Below are 14,712 nucleotides of genomic sequence, written 5' to 3'. Positions count from 1 at the left end.
TTGGGCTTATACTTGGGCTTATACTTGGGCTTATACTTGGGCTTATACTTGGGCTTATACTTGGGCTAGTACCTGGGCTAGTACCTGGGCTAGTACCTGGGCTAGTACCTGGGCTAGTACCTGGGCTAGTACCTGGGCTAGTACCTGGGCTAGTACCTGGGCTAGTACCTGGGCTAATACCTGGGCTAATACTTGGGCTAATACTTGGGCTAATACTTGGGCTAATACCTGGGCTAATACCTGGGCTAATACCTGGGCTAATACTTGGGCTAATACTTGGGCTAATACTTGGGCTAATACTTGGGCTAATACTTGTTCTGTTGATTTTCAGGATGTGCTTTTTATACCATGGTATATTATACCATTTTTAAATGTTCAATTATGCCCTTTTTGTTTGCTTAAAAGTAACATACTGAAGCTTTAACCTAATCTGATATTCACTTTTAAGTTATTTTACTAGTGACAAAAATGTCCATTTACTGATATTTTAGTCAGTATTTATCGTTTACGTTTTTGTAGTCAAGAAGTACAAGGGACAATGCATTTTCTGGAGCGGCTTTTCATCCAAAATTGTGCAGAACAGAACTGGAACCACACGTGAACAAAAGCCTCGTTAGCGCAGTCATGTGACCTGCTCTGACCCCGTGAAGTGGACAAAGGCGGGGCTGACCTTTGACCCCATTTCTAGCAGGAAAACGTTGCTCAACGACACTTGACACTCGACCTTTAAAGGGCGTATGACAAGTGTTTAGGATTAGGACTAGGATTAGCTAGTTTTGGGTTAGGGTTCGGCTTTATTTGGAGTATTTATACCAGCTGTACATATAAATGATAGTTTTACACCAATCGAGCTGGTATTTGTGGAGATTTTTTTTTTTTTAAACTGTAGAAAATGACAGGAAGTGACATCACACCAGGGACATACATTCCAGTCAAAATTTATGAGAATTTGGAAAAATAAACACTTTTTTGACTCTAGGCCAAACTTTCAGCTCAGGTTTCGTCTCGTTAAGGTTTTTTTGTTTTTTTAGCATCGATTAGTTTCTAAGTTCACGCGCGAGCAAGTATTGTCTGTTATCGTCTCCTCGTTCTCGCACACATTTGCCCTCCTGGTGGCGCTCTCACCGTTCTCCGACTGCCACCAGGTCTTGAGTCGGTTGACGGCGAAGGTCGTGACCACGTTTTCGATCCTGTGGTTACTCGTCTGGTTGTTCCGGTCGTCGTAGGGGGCGGTGGAGTCGCACACGAAGCATTTCTTCTCCTCCTGAAGAAGACCGACAAATGAACAAAATGACTACCGTATTTTCTGGACTATAAGTCGCGCGCCTTTTTACATAGTTTTGGCCGGGTGCGACTTATACTCCAGAGCGACTTATGTGATATTATTCATTATTTTCACATTGACAACCACAAGAGGGCGCTCTAAGCGACGAAAGAATCGTCACTTCCTCTTCCTCTGGAGTTTTTGGAGTTGTTTAGAAGTGACACAGAGGAAGAAGAATTCAATGGATTTAGTGATTTGGGGTAAAACTGATGCTTTGCTAAACTTGTTAGCATGTTCTTTATGCTATAGTTATCTGAATAACTTTTCATATGTTACGTTCACATACCAGACACTTACCACAGTTCTGTCTGTGCCTCATGTAGCTGAAGGTGTTAGCGTTAGCATACGTCATGTAGCTGAAGGTGTTAGCGTTAGCATACGTCATGTAGCTGAAGGTGTTAGCGTTAGCATACGTCATGTAGCTGAAGGTGTTAGCGTTAGCATACGTCATGTAGCTGAAGGTGTTAGCGTTAGCATACGTCATGTAGCTGAAGGTGTTAGCGTTAGTATACGTACACCTATTCATCATGTTCTCTCATCTGTTATTATTTTAAACTGCATTTCAAGATCAAATGTCTGTTCTTGGTTTTGGATTTTAATAAATAAAGTTCCCCCAAAAATGCAACTTATACTCCAGTGCGACTTATATACGTTTTCTTTCTTCTCCATGATGCATTTTTTGGCTAGTGCGGAAAATACAGTAAATAACACTTCAAAACTCCGTCGTACTGGCAGCAGCAGATATTTGAACTGGACTGACGTGAAAAAAAAGCAGAGGTTGTGCAGGTTTTGAACATTTCTGCTCGTTTTTAGTCCATGACAAACAATTATTTTAGTATTGTCGAGTCAAACTATTATTCCTATTGAAATGTGAGACTTTTGAAATTAATTTTTAACAAAATAAGATTTAAACACTGTGACTGAAGGCTTCTGGGTTGAGAATATTTACAAATAAAGTAAATTATTGATCAAAATCTGAAATAGTTAATTATGTTTTTATTTTTCAATCGATAATAATGCTCTTTGTTATATTAAAAAAAAAAGTTTGAGTTTATAGTTCAGGTTACAACTATCCAAATACGACTACTATTATTTTTTATAGTCAAATTGTCACAATTAGTTGATTAATCGTTGCAGCTCAAGTTTTTCAAGAGATTTTTAAACAATAAAGACACTTGTTTAGGGAAGTCAAGATTATTCAACAAAAAAAACAACAATTGTGACCGTTTTAAAAGCAAAATATATTCTTTTTAATTCAATCTTTACATAAAAAAAATACATCTAAAAACTTCAATAAGTTTTTCATCTGGTTGTTTTGGGACACATTAACTTTCCTCAGTCATTCATAAAGTTAAATTGCATAAAGCCGGTCACAAACTTGAGGACTATTTTTGTGTTAGACAATGGCAGTGAAAGAAAAGTCAAGATTTGAATGCCACACGGCGGAACGTGTTTAAGTGAAGTCAAACACAGAGGTGACGACGGGAGAGAAGGCGGCGGTGGCGGGGGAAGGAAGCTGTGGATTCCTCAGATTCCTCAGTGAAGATAAGAGACTTTAGGTTCTTGGGCAAAAAGGTCACGGTGTTACGCTTTTCATTAGCCAATGAGAACACACACCGCGCCAGGTTTCGGTCAAGAATTGTAAGAACAGTGACGTTTGATTTAGAAAAGAGGTCATTTTTTTATTGTTATGGTTGTAAAATCAGAATTATTGTGAGTAAAATGTGACAAAAACAGCCAGATAAAAAGTATCTTATATTAAGATGTGTTTTTTAAACTGTAGATCACTTAATTTTGCTTCTTAAATGTCACGATTATTGTTTTTCAGTTCTTATATTGTGACCTGAATAATTAGTTATTGATTGATCTAATAATCTTGGCATCCGCAGCATAAAGAAATCAAGTTATAGAAAAAAGAAGCTAAAATTAAATGTCAGTCTCACAATAAGAATAAAAATTAAAAATAATCTGTATTTTATAAGTTAAATAACCTGATGGTAATACAATAAATTAAAAAAAAAAAAAAAATGAAAAAGAAGTTTATTATATTTTTATTAATTTATTGTATTTTACTTTATTTTACTTCATTTATTTAATAGAATGTATATGAGCCACAGCAGAAAAAAGTAAATATACTGTTTACAAGTCATTTTCGGTATAAATTGTTGTCTTTTCCCAATTAAATCTCTTAATCTTATGGATACTTTATAGTTTTAAGAGGTTTTTGCTCGATTACAATCTAATGCAAACATGGTTCCATCACAACATGAATACGATCACGTGAGAAATAAAATCCAATATACTTTAAGATATTATGGGCCGTTAGCCACACCCATTTTGGTCCCACAAACGTTAAAAGATTCATTTCCAGGTAAGCAATAATAACCAGTATCGTTTTAGCATTATCTTGATAACTATACTCTATAATCTAGATAATATTGTGTAAATCTAAGAGAAAAGTGATAAAACATGTCTTTAAATGCAGTATTTTAAGTTGAATTATCAGATTAAGGGGAAATGTCTGTCACAAAAGAGCAAAAATATCACATAAAGTCTTTATTTGAACGTTAAACAAGACTTTTATTCCTCATTTTCTTTGTTTTTGTAGCTTTTTTTTTTTTTTTTTTTTTTAAACATAAAGGATACACTTGATAAAAATACAAAAGAGCACAAATCTCACTCGACGTCCCATTTTGTATCGTTTTAATTATAGACGAAACGCTCTATTTTATTTTTCCACATTATCCTCCACACATTCTTCTCCTCCATTTCTAAGGAGTAACTGTTTAAAAACGCCATCTTCAGAGATTTTGTGTGTCCTTGAACGCACCACCGTTCACTCTGACATGAATGGGGGGTTTTGACACCGGCTGCGATTAAAAAAGAGAAGATTTATGGACGACGTGAAGGAGTGAGAGAAGAGGAGAAGGTCAGAAGAGGAGAAGGTCAGAAGAGGAGAAGGTCAGAAGAGGAGAAGGCCAGAAGAGAAGGCCAGAAGAGGAGAAGGCCAGAAGAGGAGAAGGCCAGAAGAGGAGGAGGTCAGAAGAGGAGAAGGCCAGATGAGGAGAAGGCCAGAAGAGGAGAAGGCCAGAAGAGGAGAAGGCCAGAAGAGGAGAAGGCCAGAAGAGGAGAAGGCCAGAAGAGGAGAAGGCCAGAAGAGGAGAAGGCCAGAAGAGGAGAAGGCCAGAAGAGGAGAAGGCCAGAAGAGGAGGAGGTCAGAAGAGGAGAAGGCCAGATGAGGAGAAGGCCAGAAGAGGAGAAGGCCAGAAGAGGAGAAGGCCAGAAGAGGAGAAGGCCAGAAGAGGAGGAGGCCAGAAGAGGAGGAGGCCAGAAGAGGAGGAGGCCAGAAGAGGAGAAGGCCAGAAGAGGAGAAGGCCAGAAGAGGAGAAGGCCAGATGAGGAGAAGGCCAGAAGAGGAGAAGGCCAGATGAGGAGAAGGCCAGAAGAGGAGAAGGCCAGAAGAGGAGGAGGTCAGAAGAGGAGAAGGCCAGATGAGGAGAAGGCCAGAAGAGGAGGAGGCCAGAAGAGGAGGAGGCCAGAAGAGGAGAAGGCCAGAAGAGGAGAAGGCCAGAAGAGGAGAAGGCCAGAAGAGGAGAAGGCCAGAAGAGGAGAAGGCCAGAAGAGGAGAAGGTCAGAAGAGGAGGAGGCCAGAAGAGGAGAAGGCCAGAAGAGGAGAAGGCCAGAAGAGGAGGAGGCCAGAAGAGGAGAAGGCCAGATGAGGAGAAGGCCAGAAGAGGAGGAGGCCAGAAGAGGAGAAGGCCAGAAGAGGAGGAGGCCAGAAGAGGTGAAGGCCAGAAGAGGAGAAGGCCAGATGAGGAGAAGGTCAGAAGAGGAGAAGGTCAGAAGAGGAGAAGGTCAGAAGAGGAGAAGGTCAGAAGAGGAGGAGGTCAGAAGAGGAGAAGGCCAGATGAGGAGAAGGTCAGAAGAGGAGAAAGTCAGAAGAGGAGGAGGTCAGAAGAGGAGGAGGTCAGAAGAGGAGAAGGCCAGATGAGGAGAAGGTCAGAAGAGGAGAAGGCCAGAAGAGGAGAAGGTCAGAAGAGGAGAAGGTCAGAAGAGGAGAAGGTCAGAAGAGGAGGAGGTCAGAAGAGGAGAAGGTCAGAAGAGGAGAAGGTCAGAAGAGGAGAAGGTCAGAAGAGGAGAAGGTCAGAAGAGGAGGAGGCCAGATGAGGAGAAGGTCAGAAGAGGAGGAGGTCAGAAGAGGAGGAGGTCAGAAGAGGAGAAGGTCAGAAGAGGAGGAGGTCAGAAGAGGAGAAGGTCAGAAGAGGAGAAGGTCAGAAGAGGAGGAGGTCAGAAGAGGAGGAGGTCAGAAGAGGAGGAGGCGAGATGAGGAGAAGGTCAGAAGAGGAGAAAGTCAGAAGAGGAGAAGGTCAGAAGAGGAGAAGGTCAGAAGAGGAGGAGGTCAAACAACTGCCGTTTTCTTGAACAAAAACTCATACTTTTGTAACGTGAACGCAGCTGTCGGCAATAACGTTCCAAAAAAGTGCATCTTTGAACTAAAATGCAGTTAAGTTTTATACATTTTAGACTTAACTCGCTAAAAATCAAACAAATTTTATTCCATTTTATTGTTTAAATAAAAGTTTTTTTCCCAGTATTTGCAAGTGTGATGTCAAACACAAAGAGGAAGTGAAATTATAAACCTAAAAAAAGGGCTATTCTGCAATAAAATTTAGATTTTTTAGCAAAATTTTAAATATATAAAACTTAACTGCATTTTAGTTGAACGATGCGCTTCTTATGGAACGTTACTGTCACCAGCTGCGATCTGTCAAGTTCTTTAACTGAACTGCACTTTAGTTCAATGAGTCGTCCGACCTGTAGGGGGCGCTTTAAGTGCTGCATCACGCAAAAGCACTCAATCTCACGAACGACCTCGCAGAGTACGATGTTAAACTTGTTTATGGAGAGAAGAGGGCGACGCCAGCGGGCGAGTCACGTGTCGGATCTATGGAGAGGCGACCCCATTTACAGTAAAAATGCATAATAGAGAAGAAAAAAACACATTTTCTGTACTACAAGTCGCATCTTTTTTCATAGTTTTGGCTGGGGTGCAACTTATACCTATATTTATACTTATATACTTATACTCCAGTGCGACTTATATATGTCTATCTATATCTATTCTCTATTATGCATTTTTTGGCTGGTGCGACCTATACTCCGGAAAATATGGTATATAAGTCGCACTGGAGTATAAGTCACATTTTTGGGGGAAATGTATTGATAAAATCCAAGACTAAGAACAGACATTTACTCTTGAAATGCAGTTTAAAATAATAACAGATGAGAACATGGTGAATAGGTGTACGTATGCTAAGTGTGTATGTGTGTGTGTGTGTGTGTGTGTGTGTGTCTCTGTGTGTCTCTGTGTGTCTCTGTGTGTCTCTGTGTGTCTCTGTGTGTCTCTGTGTGTCTCTGTGTGTCTCTGTGTGTCTCTGTGTGTCTCTGTGTGTCTCTGTGTGTCTGTCTGCTCACACAAGGACAAACATCTGTGAGTGTGTTTTCCTTTTAGGGGGTCGACGCTCTTCACAGGAAACGTCCCAGACTCCCGTCGACACCCGCCTCTGCCCCCTACGACACGCCCTCCTCCTCCCCCTCTACAAACGCACCCGCCGTCCAATCAGATCGCCCCGATGCAGATGGGCGGGGACACTTGTTTATTGGCGCGTCTCAGCCTAAATAAAAGCAAACAGCTGGGCTCTGGTGAGCAGTGAGTCAGCTTTTATTTTACCGTAAAACACTGTAAACGCGCTCTATCGGCCTCGATGAAGAAAATGTGCTGTACTTTTTGTGATAAAAGTGGTCGTAATTAGCACGATGTAGTAATGCAACGTCCTCTGCAGTGAAGAAAAGACCATTTTAAAAGTTACAAACCCTGTCATTTAGACTGCTACAAACTTGTATTAAATAGAAAAATGTGTGATTATTTTTGCGGTTTAGCAGTTCATAAAATGCGCACTTGAATTTTTAAAATATTTGTTTTAATCCATTTCCAATTGGAAGACTAGAATGCCACTAGAGTTAGAGATCCTCCTGTTTTTCTAATTATGACTTATACTTTTAATTATGCTTTCGATTGTCAGTTTTCATAGTTTTACTTCCGTTAAGTTGCCGTTTGCGAAGAAATGTTGAAAAATGTAAGTTTAAAATGACAGGGAGTGGAGCTGAATCCCTCTGTGATGTCATCAATGTGCGACGTGCCGTTGAAAACACAGACGCTTGACACTTTTCTGAAAAATAATAATCATGACCATTTTAGAAGCAATAATTAAGTATTTTTTTGTTCAATCTATAGCGCGAAATATAGACCTAAATTTAAAATAACTATTTAGCTTTAGTCTTTCAGAAAGTTCCGTTTCATAAAACCAGTCGCAGTTACAGGTCAGAGCACGGGAATAAAAAAAAATTAAGATTTCCCTGCAGTTTGGTTTTGATCGTGACATTTCTTTCTTACAATAATCGTATTTTCCGGACTATAAGTCGCACCAGCCAAAAGAAAAAAGCATAATAGAGAAGAAAAAAACATATAAGTTGCACTGGAGTATGAAGTGAAATCAAGTGTGAAAATAACAAATAATATCACATAAGTCGCTCTGGAGTATAAGTATACAAGTGTAAATATAAGTATAAGTCACACACCGGCCAAAACTATGCGTCTTATAGTCCGGAAAATATGGTAATCGTAACACTACATTTTGATACCGTAACATCCCTAGTTGTGGCGCGTTTCTTTTAACTAATCTGCAAGACGTATTTTATTTTGAAAGTCCGGACTCATTCATACATAAAACTCACACCGATCTGAGCTTATATATCAAATGTGTCCCCTTCTTCTTCTTCTTCTTCTTCTATCATTTCACTTTCTTCTTCTACACCGACTTGATTGCGTGTCCCGTTCCTGATGCCCGTTCCCCCCGGCGACGCCCCGCCCCTCACCTGCAGATGGCTGACGATGCAGAACGGTTCGGGCCGGTGTTCGCCGCAGGTGGAGGTGGACGAGAGCTGGTGGGCGCGGCCGATCAGGAGGTCTCCGGTCGCCGGGTAACAGCTGCCCTCCGTGCACACGTCGCTCATCTCCGGGACCACCGCTTCGGCCGGTTCGAGCTGGGCCCCCGCGCACGCCTGCAGGGCTGTGGGAGGGACAAGGGGGTCAAAGCGGGGTCAAAGCTGGGCGGAACCGGGGTCAGCGACAGGTTTGGACAAGAACGAGACGCACAAGACGGGTTAAAAAAGAAGCAAAAGACAATGTTAGAGAAGCAAAAGACGACGTTAGAGAAGCAAAAGACGACGTTAGAGAAGCAAAAGACGACGTTAAAGAAGCAAAAGACGACGTTAAAGAAGCAAAAGACGACGTTAAAGAAGCAAAAGACGACGTTAAAGAAGCAAAAGACGACGTTAAAGAAGCAAAAGACGACGTTAAAGAAGCAAAAGACGACGTTAAAGAAGCAAAAGACGACGTTAAAGAAGCAAAAGACGACGTTAAAGAAGCAAAAGACGACGTTAAAGAAGCAAAAGACGACGTTAAAGAAGCAAAAGACGACGTTAAAGAAGCAAAAGACGATGAACAAGTGAGCGGTGCAACTAGCGATCGTTTTACTCATCGATTACGCTTTCGATCGTAACGCAAACGTCACGCGATGAAAAGATTTGTATTGAATTTGACCCAGATGAGGTTGAAGCGAAGCCGTTTTGAGGATCCCAAGCGTTTTCATCAAATTACACTCATATTTTCGTGGCATTACGGCTCGATTTCAGTCATAAAACCTGTGTGCTCGGCTTATGGCGTGTTTCAGATTCTACAGATTACGTAACGATTGCCAATTTAGTCGACAATAATTTCAGTTTGCGATAAATCGATTAACTTGTTGCAGCCCTGGAAGTTCATTGGAAATTGGACAGCGCTGCAACTGTTCTGGAGGTTTTGCAAAGTTAGAATATAAAGTATTTGTATGTAATGGGGCTGCACAATGAAAAACTATAAATATACAATAAATACTGCTTACTGTGCACTTCGTGTTCGGAAAATATATGCGATTCTTGTAAAAAATTGAAACGGGCCCAAGAACGGACAATTCCCCAGAACGTATGTGAAATTTGAACAGAATCCTTTGGCGATACTGGTCAGAAAGATCGGCAATACGATATTTTCTTCCCTAAAATCGTGCTGCCCTAATCTCAGCTTTGAAGACATTCGCTCTGTGCGTTCTTATTTTGGATGTCACGATGAATCGATTAAATCGATAATCGCAATTATTCAATATATTTAGTAAGCGGGTCTATTTTAGTTTAGAAGTAAAATTAGAGCGCCCCCTACAGGTCGGACTCCTCATTGAACTAAAATGCAGTTAAGATATATATATTTTGAATTTTGCTAAAACTTAACACAATTCATCACAGAATAGCACATTTTCTAAGTTCATAATTTCACTTCCTTTTTGTAATTGATGACATCAAAATAGGAAATTACCCAGCAAACACTGGGCCAAAACTCATTTAATGTCACAATTAATTAAATTTGACAAATAAAAATATATGAGAGCGACTTTATTTTGTTGAATGAATGTGTAGAGTAAAAAAAAAGTTGTTTCTTTGTGTAAATTCTGCATAAACTTTGACTGGAATGAGTGTGTGATGTCACTTCCTGTCATTTTCTACCAATTTTTCAACATTTTCTCCACAAATACCTGCTCGATTGGTGTAAAACTATCATTTATACGTACAACAAGTATAAACACACCAAATAAAGTCAAAATTTGAACATCTTAAACCTGTCATACGTCACTTTAAGCAATGTCTATTTAATCTGGACCCAAAAAGAATAACTAAATGTACGTTAGTTAAATGTAAGTCCTGTGTCAATAATCGGTATAGCGTGTCGTTTCTTCTCACAATAATCGCAACAAACATTTAATATTGTGACATTCTTAGTTCTTATTTGACTTTTGTTAATCCAGTTTAACCCTGTTCGTTTTGACACAAACCGACAAAGCGTTTCTCTTCTCACTTGCATAACGCCCGTCTTTGTGAAGTATTAGAAAAGCACCAAATGGAGGAACACGTCCAGACCCCACATTGGGACCCCCCACGGCCCCGGCACGCAGACGTTTTCATGTCCAGGTGTCGAAATCCCGCGGCGACCGGCCCGATTGAATTAAACCCCGGTGTGTTTACATTCTGAGCGCCGACTCCGGATCAGATTTCACGACCGCGCTTTGATCCCACCGGCTCAGCTCGGATCAAAAGCTGCAAGTTTAGACAAAACCGATACAAGAACTCGGAGCTTAAAGTGACGCATGACAGGCTTTTACCATTTTCTAATTTTGACTTTATTTGGTGGTAACAAATAAATGATAGTTTTACACCAATCGAGCAGGTATTTGTGGAGAAAATGTTGAAAAATCTGTAGAAAATGACAGGAAGTGACATCACAGGAGGGACACTCATTCCAGTCAAAGTTTATGCAGAATTTACACAAAGAAACTACTTTTTTTTAACTCGCTCACATATATTTTTATTTGTCAAATGAAAAAAAGTGACATTAGATGAGTTTTGGCCCAGTGTTTGCTGGGTAATTTCCTAGTGTGATGTCATCAATTACAAACAGGAAGTGAAATTATAAATCTAAAAAATTTGCTATTCTGTGATAAAAAAAAAAATCATAATTTTTTAGCAAAACTCTAAAATATATTTATCTCAACTACATTTTAGTTTGACAGTTTTACTCAAAAATCCTCATGATCGAATTATTAGTCGGTGATTGAAAATATATCATCAAATTGTTGCCAAATAAATTATTATTAATGATCCAAATAATCCCAAAAGATATAGATGTTTTTTCAATGTTTTCAATTTATTTTTATAGAATCAAGGTTAAATCATTACTTCAACTATATGCAAATGGTAAGTGTCCAAAAAGTGTTTGTGGAGTCAGAAAAATTCACATTAAAAGCAGTTGTAATTTGGTTATTTCCATTTAAAATAACATGTAAATTGATATTAACATGACACTGAGCATTTTATTCAATGCCAAAGTAAACCAAACCATGTACAAAACTTGAATGGGGGGAAAAAACACCTTAAACTTAACAACAAAAATTCTAACTAAAATATTCCCTCCACAAATATTTTCAGTCCCATCTCCTCGTTCCCAAAGCAAGAAAGTATTTGTTTTCTTTAACAGGCATTTTTCACACACGATAAGAACTTAATGGTTTCAGCGTTTGTGCAAAACTCTGGAACTGTTGAATTCTTCAGGATTAAAGTGCCTATGACGGGTTTTTACGATTTTCAAATTTGGACTTTATTTGGTGTATTTGTACCTGTAGTACATATAAATGAGTTTTACACCAATCGAGCAGGTATTTGTGGAGAAAACGTTGAAAGTCTGTAGAGAATTACAGGAAGTGACATCACACTAGGAATATTTATAGTTTATGCATAAACTACACTAAAGAAACCACTTTTTTGACCCTCTAAATATTAATTCAACAAAATAAAGTCACTCGCATATATTTTTATTTATCAAATTTAAATTGGGACATTAGATGAGTTTTCGGTAATTTCCTAAAAATCGGTTGAAAATGACAGGAAGTGACATCACACCAGGGACACTCATTCCAGTCAAAGTTTATGCAGAATTTACACAAAGAAACAACTTTTTTGACGCTCTAAACATTAATTCAACGAAATAAAGTTGCTCTCAAATATTTTCATTTGTCAAATAAAAACAATGAGATGAGTTTTTTTCCCAGTGTTCGCTGAGTAATTTCCTGATGTGTTGTCATTAATTACAAACAGGAAGTGAAATTATAAACTATAAAAATGAGCTATTCTGGGCTAATTTTGTACATAATTTTTCGTTAAATCTGAAATATACAAGATCTTGACTGCATTTTAGTTCAACGAGTCGTCCGACCTGTAGGGGGCGTTTTAAATATGTTCTGCGTTTATTCACGACAGCAAAGACGCAAATGTTTCTTTTTTACGAGACGCTAGAGGCAAAACTCTGGGTCGGTTTGCGCTCAACTTTAAAGCTTTAAGATGGAACCACATCATTGTTTAATCTGCAACAAATTATGTTTTATTGACACGAATCCATAAATTCATATGGAACATCGCGACTTCTCAAAATGGGTTAGTAGCAGCTTCACCATCTTGTACTTGTCTGAATCTTAACGGATCGTACACAAGGATTAGTTTATATCTAACTCTAAGCCAGAGCTATTACACAATTTTTACACCATACTTAAGATCTAGTTTTCTACTGAATTTGTTTTTAAATAAATCTCAAATTCACTGTATTATCACTTTTTTTATATATTATTTTTTGAATTTCTTTCATTTATCTAATAATTCAACTAAATAACCAAGAAAGTTAAACCTGCCTTTACCAAGTTTTCAGATGTATATATATATATACTTTACACATAAAATGCCTCATATTTATACTAAAACATTACATGATCAACACGTGTTATACATGTTTTTCATACGTTTATGCAAGAAAACTTCAAATACAAAAACTTTAAAATTGATCTCTAAATTTGAGATTTTTCCTGTTCACCTGCAGTGTGAAAAAAGTTTGTTTTACACGTTTTTACAACATAAAATTATTTCCACATCTAATAAAACTTTCCAACAACAACATTTTTCATCACGCTCTTTCATTCATCTTAATAATTTGAGTAACTTTCGATTCGTTTCTCGCGTTTTGTTTTGCGTCTTTTACAGCGCAAAAACTACAAGAGCGAACATGAACCGTCTCCTTCCACTTTGTTCAACTTTCCACTTCGCGCGTTTGTAGTTTTACGCCTTAAAGTCATGTTCTTTTGCGCTAATTGATGCGTCTTAATAGTTTGAAATGAAAAACTCACCGAGCAGCAGCGTCAGTCGCAGCAGCCTCATGCCGCCTCTGTCTTCACGGGAAACCGCTGCAAACTAATCCGAAGATGTGCGCCTGTTCCCGGGGGTCAAGTCTGCTAAAGTGTCCGCCTGAACCGCTCCGAGCTCCGCCGCAGACTCCCGGACCTGTGATGCGTGAGGAGGACCGCAAAGACCCGCAAAGACCCCTGAAAAGACCCTGAAAAGACCCCTGAAAGGACCCCCAAGAGCCGCCTGGGCCCGCCCCTTCAGCACGAGAGCGCACATCTGTGAGTCAGACCTTCAGAATAAAACACCTGTGAATCAAGACCTTCAAAATAAAACACCAGTGAATCAAGACCTTCAGAATAAAACACCTGTGAATCAAGAGTCAAGACCATCAGAATAAAACATCTGTGACTCAAGACCATCAGAATAAAACACCTGTGAATCAAGACCTTCAGAATAAAACACCTGTGAATCAAGAGTCAAGACCATCAGAATAAAACATCTGTGACTCAAGACCATCAGAATAAAACACCTGTGAATCAAGACCTTCAAAATAAAACACCAGTGAATCAAGACCTTCAGAATAAAACACCTGTGAATCAAGAGTCAAGACCATCAGAATAAAACATCTGTGACTCAAGACCATCAGAATAAAACACCTGTGAATCAAGACTTTCAGAATTAAAAATCTGTGAATCAAGACCTTCAGAATAAAACACCTGTGAATCAAGAGTCAAGACCTTCAGAATAAAACATCTGTGAATCAAGACCTTCAGAATTAAACAACTGTGAATCAAGACCTTCAGAATAAAACACCTGTGAATCAAAAGTCAAGACCTTCAGAATAAAACATCTGTGAATCAAGACCTTCAGAATTAAACAACTGTGAATCAAGACCTTCAGAGTAAAACACCTGTGAATCAAAAGTCAAGACCTTCAGAATAAAGCACCTGTGAATCAAGAGTCAAGACCTTCAGAATAAAACATTTGTGAATCAAGACCTTCAGAATAAAACATCTGTGACTCAAGACCTTCAGAATAAAACATCTGTGAATCAAGACCTTCAGAATTAAACATCTGTGAATCAAGACCTTCAGAATAAAACACCTGTGAATCAAGACCTTTAGAATTAAACATCTGTGAATCAAGACCTTCAGAATAAATCAACTGTGAATCAAGAGACAAGACCTTCAGAATAAAACATCTGTGAATGAAGACCTTCAGAATAAAACATCTGTGAATCAGACCTTCAGAATAAAACACATGTGAATAAAGAGTCAAGACCTTCAGAGTAAAATATTTGTGAATCAAGACCTTCAGAATTAAACATCTATGAATCAAAACCTTCAGAATAAAACATGTATGAATCTTCATTTTAATGGTAGTTGTACGTCTTCAAAGTATGTATTTTACACTATACTGTGAAAAAAAAAACTAAACTAAACCAACATTTTTAATTTTCCAGTCCATTTTTCTGTGGTTGCCTTCTTCTTCGCGGTTGCCAGGAGTCTGTTCCAAAG

The 14,712-nt window shown here is 38.8% G+C and overlaps 1 protein-coding gene across 1 annotated transcript in view; it reads right to left on the bottom strand.

Annotated features, from left to right (window-relative positions):
* Nucleotides 1-13,393, bottom strand: part of lamb1a (laminin, beta 1a) — a 68,800-nt gene extending 55,407 nt beyond the window's left edge. The window contains exons 1-3 of the mRNA XM_072435691.1: nt 13,198-13,393; nt 8,261-8,454; nt 1,126-1,264 (exon numbers count right to left, since the gene is read on the bottom strand). Of these exons, the coding sequence (XP_072291792.1) occupies nt 1,126-1,264; nt 8,261-8,454; nt 13,198-13,228 (364 nt within the window). The 5' untranslated portion in view covers nt 13,229-13,393. The remainder of the gene's footprint in view (nt 1-1,125; nt 1,265-8,260; nt 8,455-13,197) is intronic.
* Between the last annotated feature and the right edge of the window lie 1,319 nt (nt 13,394-14,712).

This window comes from Eucyclogobius newberryi, unplaced genomic scaffold, assembly GCF_026437365.1.
Source record: "Eucyclogobius newberryi isolate DKJ021-1_F unplaced genomic scaffold, fEucNew1.0.hap1 SCAF_7, whole genome shotgun sequence".
In the NCBI taxonomy this organism is placed as follows: Eukaryota; Metazoa; Chordata; class Actinopteri; order Gobiiformes; family Gobiidae; genus Eucyclogobius; species Eucyclogobius newberryi.
This window is presented reverse-complemented; position numbering and strand designations above follow the sequence as displayed.